The sequence below is a fragment of the Capra hircus genome, chromosome 3 (assembly GCF_001704415.2).
Source record: "Capra hircus breed San Clemente chromosome 3, ASM170441v1, whole genome shotgun sequence".
Classification (NCBI taxonomy): domain Eukaryota; kingdom Metazoa; phylum Chordata; class Mammalia; order Artiodactyla; family Bovidae; genus Capra; species Capra hircus.
Genome location: NC_030810.1, coordinates 15,657,095 through 15,675,213, shown reverse-complemented (window position 1 = coordinate 15,675,213; position 18,119 = coordinate 15,657,095). Strand labels below are relative to the sequence as shown.

The 18,119-nt window shown below is 40.2% G+C and overlaps 1 protein-coding gene across 9 annotated transcripts in view; it reads left to right on the top strand.

The window, feature by feature from the left end:
• SCMH1 (sex comb on midleg homolog 1 (Drosophila)) overlaps window positions 1-18,119 on the top strand; it is a 217,899-nt gene that overhangs the window by 180,142 nt on the left and 19,638 nt on the right. For 8 of the 9 annotated variants that reach the window (XM_018042586.1, XM_018042579.1, XM_018042539.1 and 5 more), the window contains one exon: window positions 483-609. The exons of the other annotated variant lie outside the window; for it this stretch is intronic. In XM_018042586.1, the coding sequence (XP_017898075.1) occupies window positions 483-609 (127 nt within the window). The remainder of the gene's footprint in view (window positions 1-482; window positions 610-18,119) is intronic. 9 annotated transcript variants of the gene reach the window in all.

Here is an 18,119-nt window from a genome sequence, read left to right as displayed (position 1 = left end):
ATATATCATATGATATCACTTATATATGAAATCTGGGATACAAATGAACTTATTTACAAAATAAACACACTGATATAGAAAACAAACTTATGGCTACCAAAGGGCAAAGTGGGAGAAGAGGTCAGTTAGGAGGTTGGTATTACCAGATACACACTACTATATATAAAACAGATAAACAACAAGGTCCTACTGTATAGCACAGGGAACTGTGTTCAATATATTGTAATAACCTGTAATGGAAAAGAATCTGAAAAAGAATATATATGTGTGTTTGTATATATATCTGACTCACTTTACCGTGCACCAGAAACTAATACAACATTGTAAATCAGCTATACTTCAATTTTTAAAAAAAAGAAATAACACAGTCCCATCCACAAACGTATTCCAGTTTCATGGGTGCGTTGCGTGCTAAGAATAGAGGAATGAGAAGACAAGTTACCTGTCATGGGTAGCAAACTTTTCCTCATCCATTTTGACAGAGGAAACCTCGGACTTTGCTGAACCCACCACCCACCTCACCAACAACCAGCACCCCTGAACCGGACACCAGCACTGTACCCCAAGATGCTGCCACCATACCCAGCTCAGCCATGCAGGCCCCCACAGGTAAGCGCAGATCACAGTATTAGCTGCAACAAGCCCCAGGCCCCAGTGTCTGTACTGTCTCTCATACTGTACCAATAATTAGCCCCCTGGTGGAGCACGCGCACTTAGCCGTGTCCTACTCTTTCAACTCCACAGACTGTAACCCTCCAGTCTCCTCTGTCCATGGAATTTTTCAGCAAAGATACTGGAGTGGGTTGCCATTTCCTCCTCCAGGGGCTCTTCCCAACCCAGGGATCGAAGCTGCATCTGCCTGCATCTCTGGTGGATTTTCACCCACGAAGCCATCAGGGTAGCCCAATTAGCCCCCTATCCATTTATAAATCTAAACAGAATCTTTAAAAAAAATTTAATTTGATGTTTGAAATAACTTCAGAGACATCTCCATTCTGTCAAAATGATCCAAGAAACTTCGGTAGGTGTTCTGTGAACTTAGAGTTGGGGATCTAGGGCTTGGGGGTGGGATGGACATGAAGCCAGCACCAGGAGCTCACTGACTCAGGTTGTAATTAAACCCATCCTTTCCAGTTTGGGGTGCTCCTTCCTTAGTGATCCCTTCCAGAACCCTTCCAGCATTATAATTATTCTGCCCCCACTCAAATACGTATGACACTGCTCTGATTTTTTTAATTTTTGATGGTGGCAATTTTTGGTACTGTGAAAGTGTTTTTTATTTTGGAGACAAATCAGTGTATGTTTGATTCAAAGCAAAATCTGATAACCATAGTGAGTGGGTAATCACTTGGGTTGTACATATCTGTTTCCATTTCATAAACTATATGAAAGTAACTGTAAAAGAGCTACCCCTTTAGAATAGATGTACAGCCTCCCAGTAGGGTAGCTATTGACAGAAAGAACAATGTTCATTTTCATGTGTAAATTAAGATATATGTGTGAAAACATCTTCTTAGGGAAATCTAAGGAATTGGAATGATCCTCATGGAAGTTAAGGTAGTCTTTTTCTTAGGAGTTGAGTTTGTCTCCACCCTAGAATGTTAGTGCTTGAAGGGAAGCCCAGTCATTTCCTCTCCAAATAACCTTTGGAAAAGAACAGAGCCTGCTGGTAACATTTATGTTCAGCTCTGATCAGGGTACTATCACATGATTTCTCCAAATGTGTCTTATGCATCTAGCTTCAGCCAGTTACTGGGTTTGCTTAGTCCAAAAATGTTACTAGATTGATGAACAAAGGTTAGGAGCTTAGCTCCATGGATGAGGAAGTAAAGATAGATGAACACCTCGGCGAAGATATTAATTCCATTTTCTAACCTATGACATGCCCACTAGATTCCTGTATATGTTTACTCCATATCATTCTTAATATCAGTTAGGTGTCTGGGTGCATTTTCAACAAAACCTAGATGATTCATACCAGTGGAAGCCTCATGACTGTGCCTCACTATTCAATTAAAATTATTTAACTCATCTCTTCTGGTGGTCACTAAGCTGAAACCCATCCCTTGGTCTGAATCTCATAGCTAAGAAAAATGGGAGCTTGACTTTGTATCCCCGTTTCTTGCTCTTGGCCAGGCGCTATAGCAATTTTCACTGATCACTGTTTCACCATCCTGACTGGACCTTTGCTCTTTCTGTGTGATCTTGCTGTAACTTCTTTTCTGATCTCAGGTTACACACCTATACAATGATACAGTTAGTCCAAGTTACCTTTATAGACCCTTCAACTGTTAACAATAAAAGCTATCATAGATTGAAAGCTGTGTGCCATGCTATATCCTTTATTACCAACCTTTCATTTTTTTTAACTGCACAACACTTTTTATTTTCATCAGAATTATATACATGAGAACAGTTTAAAGGAAAAATAGACTACAAGAATTATTATAAAAAGAAGAGGAACTGACCCCCTCTATTCCCTGTCATTTACTTCTCACCAAAGGCAGTCACTTCTGGTTTAGCTGACTCTTTTATTTACTTTCATATAGGTAAATAGAATGCTTATATTGCTTTTTTTTTAACTTAAGGTATTTTTGTACCAACACACTTTAACTCTTCCTTTTCTTTTTCTGGCAACCCAGGATTTAACTCTTCTTAATCTCTTTGCCTGTTACCCACCCACACATACTTCCCTCTCTTAATAAGATGATATTATAATTATGATTAGATTGAAATACTATAGTGTGTTATTGTAACTTGTATTATGCTATTCTCAACTGAGCCCTGTAGAGTACTATGATTACTTTTCCTATGTTGTACAAAACTTTGTTTTAGGTTAAGTCTTGACCTTTTTTGTTATGTGTTTATTTTGCTATGTACTTACTAGCTCAGCCTTACAGTCTCTTACTGCTGTATACGTCTTTCTTCTGTATGTTCAAGCATGTTCATCTCTCTTTCGTGTTATCCCAGTTTGCTCCTTTATTTTACAATGTAATCTTTATTTTACCATGGAATCTTCCCTAGATTTTTATCTTCAGTTTTGTGTGAAACCTGTTTATTCTCTTTGAAGCTTCTCTTCATCCCCATTATTCTGAAATTTCACCTAGGATATGAGTATTTTTACTCACCATGTGGACATATAGTGTGCCCATTCCATCATTTGGTTTCTTGAAACTTTCTTAAATTTATCAATGATTTTCCCTCACTTTTTCTCTACTTACTCTTCCTGGCATATCTTCAGATGTTGAACCTCCTGAAGTCATCCACCCTCTTTCTTCTTATTCCTATTTTCTTTGTCTTTTTGTTCAACTTTCTTCAAGCTTTCCACAACTGCATCTTCTAAACTCTTTGTTGAGTTTCTTATTCCTGGCAATTTTTTAAAAAAATTATTATTTCTCTAGTGGCATTTTCCAAAGGGTATTTGGTGGAAAACTAGTCCTGCAAAATGCTCTGCATAAAGGGACTTTACATACATTTAGGAATTTGGTCACATATATTTAGAAAATGCCTACACTCTCCTTACCCACTCTTGGTATTTGCATCTGCTATGAAGAACTCTTTTATCAATTTTTTTACTAGACTAATTTTTTTTTTTTAGATTCACAACAAATTTGAGCAGGAGGTATAGGATATATTTCCCATATACTCCTTACCCCCCACACGTTTCACCTTCTCCATTATCAACGTCCCCCACCAGTGTAGTATGTTTGTTTCAATAATGAGCATCATTACCATCCAAGGTCCATAGTTTACATTAGAGCTCTTACTTGGTGTTGTACTTTCTGTGGATTTTGACAAATATATAATGACAAGTATCCACCATTATAGAATCTCACAAAATAATTTAACTGCTCTAAAAATCCTTTGTATTCTGCCTAGTCATTCTTACCTCCCTACTCATCTCTGAGCGCCACTGACCTTTTTACTATCTCTATAATTTTACCTTTTCCAGAATGTCATAAAATTTAAATCATTTAATATACTTAGCCTTTTCAGATTGGTGTTTTCATTTAATGATATATATATATAAATTTCCTCTGTGTCTTTTCGTGGCTTGATAGCTCACTTATCAAGTGCTGAATAACATACCATTGTCTGGCTATACCAGCAGTTTTATAATATGAATTTTACATTTAGGTCTGTATCTATTTTGAGTTAATTTTTGTGAAGGGTATAAAATCTATGTCTAGGTTCACTTTTTTGCATGTGTCTATCCAGTTATCTCAGTACTATTTGTTGAAAAAACATGAAAAAACATATCTTTGTTCCACTGTACTGCATTTGCTCCTTTGTCAGAGATCAGTTCACTGTATTTGTGTTGGACTATTTTGGACCTAACAGAAGCAAAGATATTAAGAAGAGGTGGCAAGAATACACAGAAGAACTGTCCAAAAAAGATCTTCACGACCTGGATAATCACAATGGTGTGATCACTCATCCAGAGCCAGACATCCTGGAATGTGAAGTCAAGTGGGCCTTAGAAAGCATCACTACGAACAAAGCTAGTGGAGGTGATGGAATACCAGTTGAGCTCTTTCAAATCCTGAAAGATGATGCTGTGAAAGTGCTGCACTCAACATGCCAGCAAATTGGGAAAACTCAGCAGTGGCCACAGGAATGGAAAAGGTCAGTTTTCATTCCAGTCCCAAAGAAAGGCAATGCCAAAGTATGCTCAAACTACCACACAACTGCACTCCTCTCACATGCTAGTAAAGTAATGCTCAAAATTCTCCAAGCCAGGCTTCAGCAATACGTGAACTATGAACTCCCTGATGTTCAAGCCGGTTTTAGAAAAGGCAGAGGAACCAGAGATCAAATTGCCAACATCCACTGGATCATGGAAAAAGCAAGAGAGTTCCAGAAAAACATCTATTTCTGCTTTATTGACTATGCCAAAGCCTTTGACTGTGTGGATCATAATAAACTGTAGAAAATTCTGAGAGAGATGGGAATACCAGACCACCTGACCTGCCTCTTGAGAAATCTGTATGCAGGCCAGGAAGCAACAGTTAGAACTGGACATGGAACGACAGACTGGTTCCAAATAGGAAAAGGAGTACGTCAAGGCTGTATATTGTCACCCTGCTTATTAAACTTCTATGCAGAGTACATCATGAGAAACGCTGGACTGGAAGAAACACAAGCTGGAATCAAGATTGCCGGGAGAAATATCAATAACCTCAGATATGCAGACAACACCATCCTTATGGCAGAAAATGAGAGGAACTTAAAAGCCTCTTGATGAAAGTGAAAGAGGAGAGTCAAAAAGTTGGCTTAAAGCTCAACATTCAGAAAACGAAGATCATGGCATCTGGTCCCATCACTTCATGGGAAATAGATGGGAAAACAGTAGAAACAATGTTAGACTTTATTTTGGGGGGCTCCAAAATCACTGCAGATGGTGACTGCAGCCATGAAATTAAAAAACACTTACTCCTTGGAAGAAAAGTTATGACCAACCTAGATAGCATATTCAAAAGCAGAGACATTACTTTGCCAACTAAAGTCCATCTAGTCCAGGCTATGGTTTTTCCTGTGGTCACGGATGGACGTGAGAGTTGGACTGTGAAGAAGGATGAGTGCCGAAGAATTGATGCTTTTGAACTGTGGTGTTGGAGAAGACTCTTGAGAGTCCCTTGGACTGCAAGGAGATCCAACCAGTCCATTCTGAAGGAGATCAACCCTGGGATTTCTTTGGAAGGAATGATGCTGAAGCTGAAACTCCAGTACTTTGGCCACCTCATGCGAAGAGTTGACTCACTGGAAAAGACTCTGATGCTGGGAGGGATTGGGGGCAGGAGGAGAAGGGGACGGCAGAGGATGAGATGGCTGGATGGCATCACTGACTCGATGGACGTGAGTTTGAGTGAACTCCGGGAGTTAGTGATGGATAGGGAGGCCTGGCGTGCTGCGATTCATGGGGTCGCAAAGAGTCGGACATGACTGAGCAACTGAACTGAACTGAACTGAACTGAACTGACTGATTTTGGGGTTCTGTTCCATTGATTTGTCTGTTCTTTCACCAACGCCAAAGCAAAACAATGCCCGGTTGTGGATATGAGTGGTGATGGAAGTGAAGTCCGATGCTGTGAAGAACATTATTGCATGGGAACCTGGAATGTCAGGTCCATGAATCAAGGTAAATTGGAAGTGGTGAAACAGGAAATTGCAAGTGTGAACATCGACATTTTAGGAATCTGTGAACTAAAATGGACAGGAATGGGCAAATTTAATTCAGATGACTATTACATCTTAACTGTGGGCAAGAATCCCTTAGAAGAAATGAAGTGGCCCTCATAGTCAACAAAGAGTCTGAAATGCAGTACTTGAGTGCAGTCTCAAAAACAACAGAATGATCTCTGTTTGTTTCCAAGGCAAACCAGAAATCAGTACCACAGTAATCCAAGTCTGTGCCCCAACACACTAATGCTGAAAAAGCTGAAGTTGAACAGTTCTATGATGACCTACAAGACCTTCTAGAACTAACACACACAAAAAAAGATGTCCTTTTCATCATAGGGAACTGGAATGCAAAAGTAGGAAGTCAAGAGATTCCTGGAGTAACAGGCAAGTTTGGCCTTGGAGTGCAAAATGAAGCAGGGCAAAGGCTAACCGAGTTTTGCCAAGAGAACACAATGATTGTGGCAAACACCCTCTTCCAACAACACAAGAGAAGACTCTACACATGGACATCACAAGATGGTCAATACTGAAATCAGATTGATTATATTCTTTGCAGCCAAAGATGGAGAAGCTCTCTATACAGTCAACAAAAAGAAGACTGGGAGCTGACTGTGGCTCAAATCATGAACTCCTTACTGCCAAATTCAAGCTTGAAGAATGTAGGGAATACCACCAGACCATTCAGTAGACCACTAAACCAAATCCCTTATGATTATGCAGTGGAAGTGACAAATAGATTCAGTCTAATAGATTGAATAGATTAGATCTGATAGAGTGCCTGAAGAACTGTGGATGGAGGTTTATAACATTGTACAGGAGTCTGTGATCAAAACCATCCCCAAGAAAAAGAAATGCAAAAAGGCAAAATGGTTGTCTGAAGAAGCCTTACAAATAGCTGAGAAAAGAAGAGAAGCGAAAGGCAAAAAAGAAAAGGGAAGAAATAGCCATCCAAATGCAGAGTTCCAAAGAATAGCAGGGAGAGATAAGAAGGCCTTCCAAAGTGATCAATGCAAAGAAATTGAGGAAAACAATAGAATGAGTAAGACTAGAGATCTTTTTAAGAAAATTAGAGATACCAAGGAAACATTTCATGCAAAGATGGGCACAATAAAGGACAGAAATGGTATGGACCTAACAGTAGCAGAAGATATTAAGAAGAGGTGGCAGGAATACACGGAACTATACAAAAAAGATCTTAATGACCCAGATAACCATGATGGTGTAATCACTCACCTAGAGCCAGACATCCTGGAGTGCGAAGTCAAGTGGGCCTTAGGAAACATCACTACGAACAAAACGAGTGGAGATGATGGAATTCCAGCTGAGCTATTTCAAATCCCAGATGGTGATGCTGTCAAAGTGCTGCACTCAATATGCCAGCAAATGTGGAAACTCAGCAGTGGCCCCAGAACTGGAAGAGGCCAGTTTTCATTCCAATCCCAAAGAAAGGCAGTGCCAAAGAATACTCAAACTACCGCACAATTGCACTTATCTCACACGCTAGCAAAGTAATACTGACAGTTCTCCAAGCCAAGCTTCAGCAATACGTGAGCCATGAACTTCCAGATGTTCAAACTGGACTTAGAAAAGGCAGAGGAACCAGTGATCAAATTTCCAACATCCATTAGATCATCGAAAAAGCAAGAGAGTTCCAGAAAAACATCTGTTTCTGCTTTATTGATTATGCCAAAGCCTTTGACTGTGTGGATCATGACAACCTGTGGAAAATTCTGAAAGAGATGGGAATACCAGACCACCTGACCTGCCTCCTGAGAAATCTGTATGCAGGTCAAGAAGCAACAGTTAGAACCAGACATGGAACAACAGACTAGTTCCAAATCAGGAAAGGAGTCCATGAAGGCTGTATATTGTCACCCTGCTTATTTAACTTATATGCAGAGTACATAGTAGAAAATGCCGGGCTGGATGACACACAAGCTGGAATCAAGACTGCCGGGAGAAATATCAATAACCTTAGATATGCATATGACATCACTGTAATGGCAGAAAGCAAAGAGGAACTAAAAAGCCTCTTGATGAAAATGAAAGAGGAGAGTGAAAAAGCTGGCTTAAAACTCAGCATTCAAAAAACGAAGATCATGGCATTGGGTCCCATCACTTCATGGCAAATAAATAGGGAAACAATGGAAACAAGTGACAGACTTTGTTTTCTCAGGCTCCAGGATCACTGCAGATGGTGACTGCAGCCATGAAATTTTTTTAAAAGATGCTTGCCCCTTGGAAGAAAAGCTCTAATCAACCTAGACAGCATATTAAAGAACAGAGACATTACTTTCCTGACAAAGGTCTGTCTAGTCAAAGTTATGGTTTTTCCGGTAGTCATATATAGATGTGAGAGTTGGACCGTAAAGAAAACTGAGTGCTGAAGTTTTGATGCCTTCAAACTGTGATGCTGGAAAAGACCCTTGAGTGTCCTGTGGACTGCAGAGAGATCAAACCAGTCAGTCCTAAAGGAAATCGGTCCTGAATATTCATTAGAAGGATTGATGCTGAAGCTGAAGCTCCAAAACTTTGGCCACCTGATGCAAACAAATGACTGATAGGAAAAGACGCTGGGAAAGACTGAGGGCAGGAGGAGAGGGGACGACAGAGGGTGAGATGGCTGGAGGCCATCACTGACTCGATGGACGCGAGTCTGAGTGAACTCCGGGAGTGGGTGATGGACAAGGAAGCCTGGCGTGCTGCAGTTCATGGGGTCGCAAAGAGTCGGACACGACTGAGCGACTGAACTGAACTGATCCATGAACATGGGGATATCGCTCCATTTATTTAGGTTTTTTATTATTTTACTCATCAGAGTTTTATAGTTTTCCTCATATAAATCTTGTACATATTTTGCTAGATTTATACCTAAGTATTTTATTTTTGAAGGTGCTACAAGGTAAATGGTATTGTTTTTAATTTCAAATTATACTTATTCATTACTGTTTTATAGGAAAGGATTGACTTTTGTATATTTATACCTTGCAATCTTGTTACAACTGCTTATTAGTTCTGTGAATTATTTTTGCATTCTCTCCATAGATGATCATGTCATCTACCAACAAAAGGAAGTTTTATTTCTTCCTTCCAAAATTGTATAATTTTATTTCCTTTTCTCATCCTATTACATTAGTTAGGACTTTGAGCACAGGGTTAAAAACTGTGGTAAGAGGAAATATCCTTACCTTGTTCCTGATCTTAGTGGGAAAACTTCTAGTTTTTCACTGTTAAGTATGATGTTGGCTGTGGAGTTTTTGTTGACATTCTTTATGAAGTTGAGGAAGTTCCCCTCTCTTCCTAGTTTGCTGAGAGTTTCCATCATGAATGGGCCTTGGATTTTTTGCCACATGTTTTTTCTGCATCTACTGATAGGTGATATTTCTTCTTTAGCTTCTTGATGTGATGGATTACATTGATTTTCAAATGAAGAGTTTGGAAATACATACATGCGATAAACTCCATTTGATTTTAGTGTATAATTCATTTTGTATGTTGTTGAATTCAGTTTGCTCATATTTTTTTTGAGGATTTTTACCTCTATGTTCATGAGAAATATTGGTCTGTAATTTTCTTGCGAAGTTGTCTCATTTTGGTAGTGGGGTAATGCTGGCCTCATAAATGAGCTAAGAGGTACTCTCTCTGCTTCTGTCTTCTGAAAGAGATTATAGAGAATTGGTAGAATGTATTGTTTTTTTAATGTTTGGTAGAATTCACCAGTAAACCCCATCTAAGCCAAGTGCTTTCTATTTTGGAAGGTTATTAATTATTGATTGATTCAGTTTCAGTAAATAAGGGCCTATTCAGAATGTCTTTTTCTTTTTGTGTGAGTTTTGGTAGAATGTGTCTTTCAGCAAATTGGTCCATTTCATCTTGATATCGAATTTGTCAGCATAGAATTAGTCATAGTACCTTTTAATGACCATGGATCTGTAGTGATCCATGAGTGATCCATCTCTTTCAATGTCTGATATTAGTAATTTGTGTCATCTCTCTTTTATTATTAGCATGTCTAAAGGCTTATTGGTTTTATTGATCTTTTCAAGGAACCAACCTTTGGTTTTGGGCTTCCCTGCTGGCTCTGACACTAAAGAATCTGCCTGTAATGCAGGAGACCTGTGTTCAATCCCTGGGCCTGGCAGATCCCCTGGAGAAGGGAATGGCTACCCACTCCAGTATTCTTGCCTGGAGAATTCCATGGACAGAGAAGGCTGGCAGGCTACATGGGGGTCACAAAGAGGTAGACACAACTAGGCAACCAACACTTTCACTTTCAACCTTTTGTTTCATTGATTTTTCTGTTGACTTCTAATTTTCGATTTATTGATTTGTGCTCTAATTTATACTGTTTCTTTTCTTCTGATTATTTGGATTTAGTTTTCTCTTCTTTTTCTAATTTCATGAAGTAGAAGCTTAGATTATTGACTTTAGGTCTTTCTTCTTTTATAATGTATGCATTCAGTGCTATAAATTTCCCTCTATTCACTGCTTTGGCTACACTCCACAGATTTTGATGAGTTATGTTTTCATGTTCATTTAGTTCAAAATACCTTTAAATTTCTCTTGAGATTTCTAATTTGACCCATGTGTTATTTAGAAATGTGTTCTTTAAGCACCAAGTATTTAGGAATTTTTCACTTCCTTTCTGTTTCTGATTTTTTATTTAATTCCATTGTCATTTAAGAGCATACATACTGTATGATTTTTGTTTTGAATTTGTTAAGGTATGTTTTGGGCTCCCCTGGTAGCTCAGCTGGTAAAGAATCCCCCTGCAATGCAGAAGACCCCAGTTTGATTCCTGAGTCGGGAAGATCCACTGGAGGATAGGTTACCCACTCCAGTATTCTTGGGCTTCCCTTGTGGCTCAGCTGGTAAAGAATCCACCTGCCATGTGGGAGACCTGGGTTCGATTCCTGGGTTCAGTTCCTGGGTTGGGAAGATCCCCTGGAGAAGGGAACAGCTACCCACTCCAGTATTCTGGCCTGGAGAATTTCATCTGTATAGTGCTTTTTATGTGTTGGTGAATGTTTAATGTGAGCTTGAGAAGAATATGTGTTCTGCTGTTGTTGGGTGAAGTAGCCTCTAATATCAATACATCCAATTGACTGATGGTGCTTTTGAGTTCAACTGTGTCCTCCTGCTGGCTGAATATGTTCACTTCTGATAGAGGACATATCAAAATCTCCATCCATAATAATGGATTCATCAATTTCTCCTGCAAGGAGAAAAAATTCATCTGTTTCTCCTTTGTCAATTTTTGCCTACCATATTTTGTTGTTTGAGGCATACACAGTAAGAATCGATATGTCTTCTTGGCTATTTGACCTTTGATATCACGTAATGCCCCTCTTTATCTGAAAACTTTCTGTGCTCTGAAATCTGCTCTGTCTGAAATTAATATAGATACTCCCACTTTCCTCTGATTACTGATAGCATGGCATATCTTTCTCCATCCGTTAATCTTTAACCTATATGTGTCTTTATATTTAAAGTTGGTTTCTTTTAAACAACATGAAGTTGGGTCTCATTTCTTGATCCAGATTGAGAATCTCTTTCTTTTAACTGATGAACTCAGATCAGTTCAGTTCAATTCAGTCACTCAATCGTGTCCGACTCTTTGCGACCCCATGAATCGCAGCACGCCAGGCCTCCCTGTCCATCACCAACTCCCGGAGTTCACTCAGACTCATGTCCATCGAGTCAGTGATGCCATCCAGCTATCTCATCCTTGGTCGTCCCCTCCTGCCCCCAATCCCTCGCAGCATCAGAGTCTTTTCCAATGAGTTAACTCTTCGCATGAGGTGGCCAAAGTACTGGAGTTTCAGCTTTAGCATCATTCCTTCCAAACACCCAGGACTGATCTCCTTTAGAATGGACTGGTTGGATCTCCTTGCAGTCCAAGGGACTCTCAAGAGTCTTCTCCAACACCACAGTTCAAAAGCATCCATTCTTCGGTGCTCATCCTTCTTCACAGTCCAACTCTCACATCCATACATGACCACTGGAAAAACCATAGCGTGGACTAGATGGACATTTGTTGGCAAAGTAATGTCTCTGCTTTTGAATATGTTATCTAGGTTGGTCATAACTTTCCTTCCAAGGAGTAAGTGTCTTTTAATTTCATGGCTGCAGTCACCATCTGCAGTGATTTTGGAGCCCAAAAAATAAAGTCTGTCACTGTTTCCACTATTTCCCCATCTATCTGCCATGAAGTGATGGGACCAGATGCCATGATCTTCGTTTTCTGAATGTTGAGCTTTAAGCCAACTTTTTCACTCTCCTCTTTCACTTTTATCAAGAGGCTTTTTAGTTCCTCTTCACTTTCTGCCATAAGGGTGGTGTCATCTGCATATCTGAGGTTACTGATATTTCTCCCGGCAATCTCGATTCCAGCTTGTGTTTCTTCTAGCTCAGCGTTTCTCATGATGTACTCTGCATAGAAGTTAAATAAGCAGGGTGACAATATACAGCCTTGACGTACTCCTTTTCCTATTTGGAACCAGTCTGTCGTTCCATGTCCAGTTGTAACGTTGCTTCCTGACCTGCATACAGGTTTCTCAAGAGGCAGGTCAGGTGGTCTGGTATGCCCATCTCTTTCAGAATTTTCTACAGTTTATTATGATCCACACAGTCAAAGGCTTTGGCATAGTCAATAAAGCAGAAGTAGATGTTTTTCTGGAACTCTCTTGCTTTTTCCATGACCCAGCGGATGTTGGCAATTTGATCTTTAGATCATTGACATATAAAATGTTTATTGATATAATTGGATAAATATCTACCATATTTATTAGGTTTTTGTTTTTGTTTTTGCCCTTGTACTTTGTCCTATTTTTGTCTTCCACTATTTTTCTGCCTTTCATGGTTTTTAATTGAGCATTTTGTATGATTCCATTCTTTCTCCTTTCTTAGCATATCATTTTTACTTCTTTTTTACTTTTTAAAATGATTACCCTCGAGTTTGTGATATACATAAGTAATCTAAGTCTGCTTTCAAATAACACTATACCACTTCACAGACATAAAAATCCTAATTCCTCCTTTCCGTCCTTTGTAGGATTACTGTCATTCACTTCACTTAGGGATGAGTATACATAAGCATGTATATATACATATGCATGCGAACATATATAATCTAAATACATTGTTGCTATTTTTATTTTGAGCAAATATCTTATCTGTTATATCGAGCTTCCTGCATAGCTCAGCTGGTAAAGGATCCACCTGCAGTACAGGAGACCCCCAATTCCATTCCTGGGTTGGGAAGTTCCCCTGGAGAAGGGATAGGCTACTCATTCCAGTATTCTTGGGCTTCCCTGTTGGCTCAGGCGGTAAAGAATCTGCCTGCGCTGCAGGAGACTTGGGTTCGATCCCTGGGTTGGGAAGATCCGAGTGACAACCCACTCCAGTATTCTTGCCTGGAGAACCCCCATGGACCAAGGAGCCTGGCAGGCTACAGTCTGTGGGGTTGCAAAGAGCTGGACATAGCTGAGCGACCAAGCATCCATCTGCTAGATCAGTTAAGAATGAGAAAGTTAAGTGCTTATTCTGCCTTCACCTGTTTCTTCTCCTGCTCTTCTTTTCTTTGTATAGATCCAAGTTTCTGACCTATGTTATTTTCCTTCTATCTAGAGAGTTCCGTTAACATTTCTTACAAGGCAGGTCTATAGGCAGCAAACTCCTTCAGTTTTTCTTTATCTGAGAAAGGGTTTTTTTCTCCTTCACTTTAACTTTTCAAGGTACAGAATTCTAAGTTGATAGGTATCTTCTCTCAACCCTTCAAATATCTCACTCCATTCTCTTCTTGCTCACACGGCTTCTAAAGATGTAAGAATGGGGATTCTTGGGGATTCTCCTCTACAGATAAGATGGTTTTTTCCTCTGAAATCTTTCAAGATGTTATATCTTTGCTTTTCTCCGTTTTGAATGTAATATGCCTAGACGTAGTATTTTTGGTCATGTATCCTGTTTGGTGTTCTCTGTCCTTCCTAGATCTGTGCTTTGGTGCCTGACTTTAATTTGGCCTTCAGATATTCCCTCTGTTCCTTTCTGTCTTCTCCTTCTGATCTTCCCATTATGTGTATGTTACTCCTTTTGTATGTCCCACAGTTCTTGGATACCCAGTCTGTTCTGGGTGGGTTCTTTTTCCAGTCTTCTTTTTTCTTTGCTTTTTCATTTTAGAAGTTTCTATTGAGATGTCCTCAAGTTCAGCAATTCTTTACTGTGCCCAGTCTCCTAATAAGCCCATCAAAGGCATTTCTCATTTCTATTTCAGTGTTTTTTATCTCTAGCATTGCTTTTTTATTTTTCTTAGAATTTCCATCTTTCTGCATATATTGCCCATCTGTTTTGCATGCTCTGTTTTATTTATTAGAACTCTTAGCATAATAATTGTAGTTGTTTTAAAATTTTTATCTAATAATTCCAACATCCCTGCCATGCCTGAGTCTACTTTTGATACTTGGTCTGTCTCTTCAGACTGCATTTTTTGCATTGTGACTTCTTCCTGATAGCCAGGTATAATGTACCGGGTAAAAGGAATTGTTATAAATAGGCCTTTGGTAATACAGAGGTAAGGTATGCGGAAGGAGGGATATGCTATAGTCTTAGGATTAGGTCTCAGTCTTTCGGTGAGGCTGTACTCTTGGACTGTGAACTTCACCAGGGCGTCTCAGTCCCCCTCAACTCTCCTTAGATGGGACAAGATGGCTGGAGGGGGCTAGACTTGGGTAGTTCCCTTCCCCCTGGTAGGTTAGGCTCTGATGAAACCCCAGCAGGTTAAACTCTGGTAAAATAATTCTCCTGAAGGTAGACCTTGTTAAAAAGGACAGAATGCTCCGGCATACCTTTAAATGGCTCCTGTTCCTCCCTACACTTGCTGGAAGCATGAGGGGATTTTTCTCTGATACTCACTGTGAGAACCTGGTTGAGCTTCTGGAGGTAAGACTCAAAAAAGTGTGGGATGCCCCCCGCTACCCCATGAGTGGATCCCCCTGAAATTTTTCACCCTGAGACTTGTTCACACTGAGCTTCCAGCAATTCATCAATTGTAGTTTAGATTTTCCTACCTCTGCACTAGTTTCTTTGCAGGTTTGTTTTTAGGAACTTGTGCTTCTCTGTGTTCATCAGTCTGTCTCTTCAGACTTGATGGGGGGCAGCAGTTTGCCCTGTGACCTCACTTTTCTGATGGGTTTTTAAAGGATTTTTCAGTTTGTTCAGCTTTTTACTTACCGTCAAGATGAAGTGGCCAATTCCACGCTCCTTACATGCTGGACCCTTCTCAGAATTTTTTTTTACAGCCTCGAATTCCAATTTCATGGCTGCAGTAGAAAACCAAAGCGTGTGCTGTGCTTAGTCGCTCAGTCGTGTCTGACTCTTTGCAACCCCATGGACTGTAGTCCGCCAGGCTCCTCTGTCCTTGGGGATTCTCCAGGCATGAATACTAGAGTGAGTTGCCATGCCCTCCTCCAGGGGATCTTACCAACCCAAGGATCGAACCCAGATCTCCTGCATTGCAGGTGCATTCTTTGCCATCTGAGCCACCAGGGAAACCCCAAACCAAAGCATGACAGTATGCAAAAAATATCTTTATGACCTTAAGATTGGGAAATATTTTTAAAATAAGACAATAAGTATAAATTATAAAACAAAAAGTATTTAAACTTCCCTGGTGGTCCAGTGGTTAAGAATATGCCTTGCAATGCAGGGGACATGGGTTTATCCCTGGCTGGGGAACTAAGATCCCACAGGCCACAGAGCAGCTAAGCCTGGCACTACAACTACTGAGCCCGCATGCTCCAGAGCCCACGTGCCACAACTAGAGAGTCTGTGTACCCCAAGGACGTATCCTCAGTGATGCAGCTAAGACCCAACACATCCAAATACATACATGTGTTTTTTAAAAAGAGAGAAAAAGTACATAACTTTTCTATAACTAGAAAAGATTATATCAGTATATTCAGCCATATTAAAATTTAAGCAGAGAAAGCTTGTCTCTCCTCCATTTGGTATCAGTTTAGGTGGCTCAGCTGGGGCTGCAGGATCCATTTCCAAGATGATTCATTCATGCAGCTAACAAAATTGGTGCTGGCTGTGGATTCTCCGCTCCACAGACGTCTCCAGCAGGTAGCTTGGGCTTCCCCATACCAGGGTGACTGAGTTCAAAGAGCAAGTGTCCCCAAGAGACAGGAAGTGGAGGCTATCATTTTCTTAAGGCTTGAGCCCCAAAATTAACAGCGTGTCATTCTACCATATTCTATTGATCAAGCAGTCAAAGCCCAGATTCAAGAGAATAGGAAAGTGAAAGTGAAATCACTTAGTTGTGTCCAACTCTTCGCAACCCGTGGACTGTAGCCCACCAAGCTCCTCCGTCCATGGGATTCTCCAGGCAAGAATACTGGAGTGGGTTGCCATTTCCTTCTCCAGGGGATCTTCCCAACCCAGGGATCGAACCCAGGTCTCCTGCATTGCAGGCAGGCGCTTTAACCTCTGCACCACCAGACCCATATCTTGATGCGAAGAGGGTCAAAGAATTTTGGACCATATTTTAAAACTACCTCAGTCCACTCTCTGGATGTAAGTTATTTTTCCCACTTGGAAAATGTATTCTTTCCCTTGCAAGATTCCCCATTAAAGGTCTCATCTCTTTACAACATCAAACTTCAGATCTAGGATCTCATCATCTAAATCAGATCCAGGCAAATGGGACCTCTCAGGTGCAGTTTCTTCTCAAACTGAAGACCTGTGACCTAAAGAAATGTGTTGTCTGCTCCCCACATAACCTGCATACAGTGGTGGGATAGGCATAATAACTTATACACTTGCTAAAAGGGCAAAAAGACTGGAGGTACACGCAGTCACTGGTATGTAGAAATTCTGAAATCCAGGTGGGAATATATTGCCAATTCCTTGATTAGATCCAGTACTTTCTGAAAGTTGTTTCCATGGCTTTTTGGTTTTGTCCTGTGAGTCATCCTTCCTTTTCCACAAGAAAGCTGAGACTGCCTTCTCAGTCTTCTTCCTGATTGTAAAAGGTTGTGGATCCAAAGAATTCTTTTGTTTTGTACCATCTCAGTCCAAGCTGGCAATACTATTGCCAGAATGATTCTCTTAGAAACTTGAGAATTGAAACTGAAAAGATCTTGAAGAGGCTGTCAATGTGGGCTTAAAGGAAAGAGGAAAGTCTCAATGAAAGATGGAGGACGGGGGATACCTGCTAGGTAGTGATGGAAACTGTGATAACATTGCCACCTGCACGAACATGGAGCTAGGAAATGTTCCTGATGAACTCAGTGAAATACTAGATTTCCAGACAGAGTAATCAAATGCCACCTGGCTTCTCACTGCCAGTGATAAACTGTAAGATGAGAGAGATGAGCTTAAAAAAAATTAAAAATTTTAAAGTCCAGGACTCACAATATGGAAATGTTTCTCATTTCCAGTCTCTCCAGAAGGCAAATAATCCTAAGTTAAGAAAGGGTCAAAACCAGAATGGGACAATAAAAATCTTTGGTTAAGATGTCAGAATGACTTAAGACTCTGTTTCACAGACTCTTTGAGATCAAAAGGCCCTCTGAAAATCTCAAGGGCAAGTCTCACAGATTCTCTTCCTTAGACAATAGGATTTTTTAAAATCTTCAGGGCATTGTCTAACAGCAGCTATGAGGAAGACCAAAGTAGAGAAAGGCTTGTCTTCAAAAGATTTGTGACTGTGGCTTTTGACTAAAGAAATAAATCTCAGTAGTATTCATAGAAAACCACCCAAGTTTCACTCTGGTGGAAGTATTACCATCTCAGGCTAAGAGGGCCAGAGATGGTACAAAATGAACAGAATCGTTTGGACCCCAACCTTTTCCAGGCTTCTATTCAAGGCCCTCTCAACTTTACTCATCATCTTTCTGTGATCCTTTATGCTTCTCTCTGCTTCCCAGTCCCAAAGC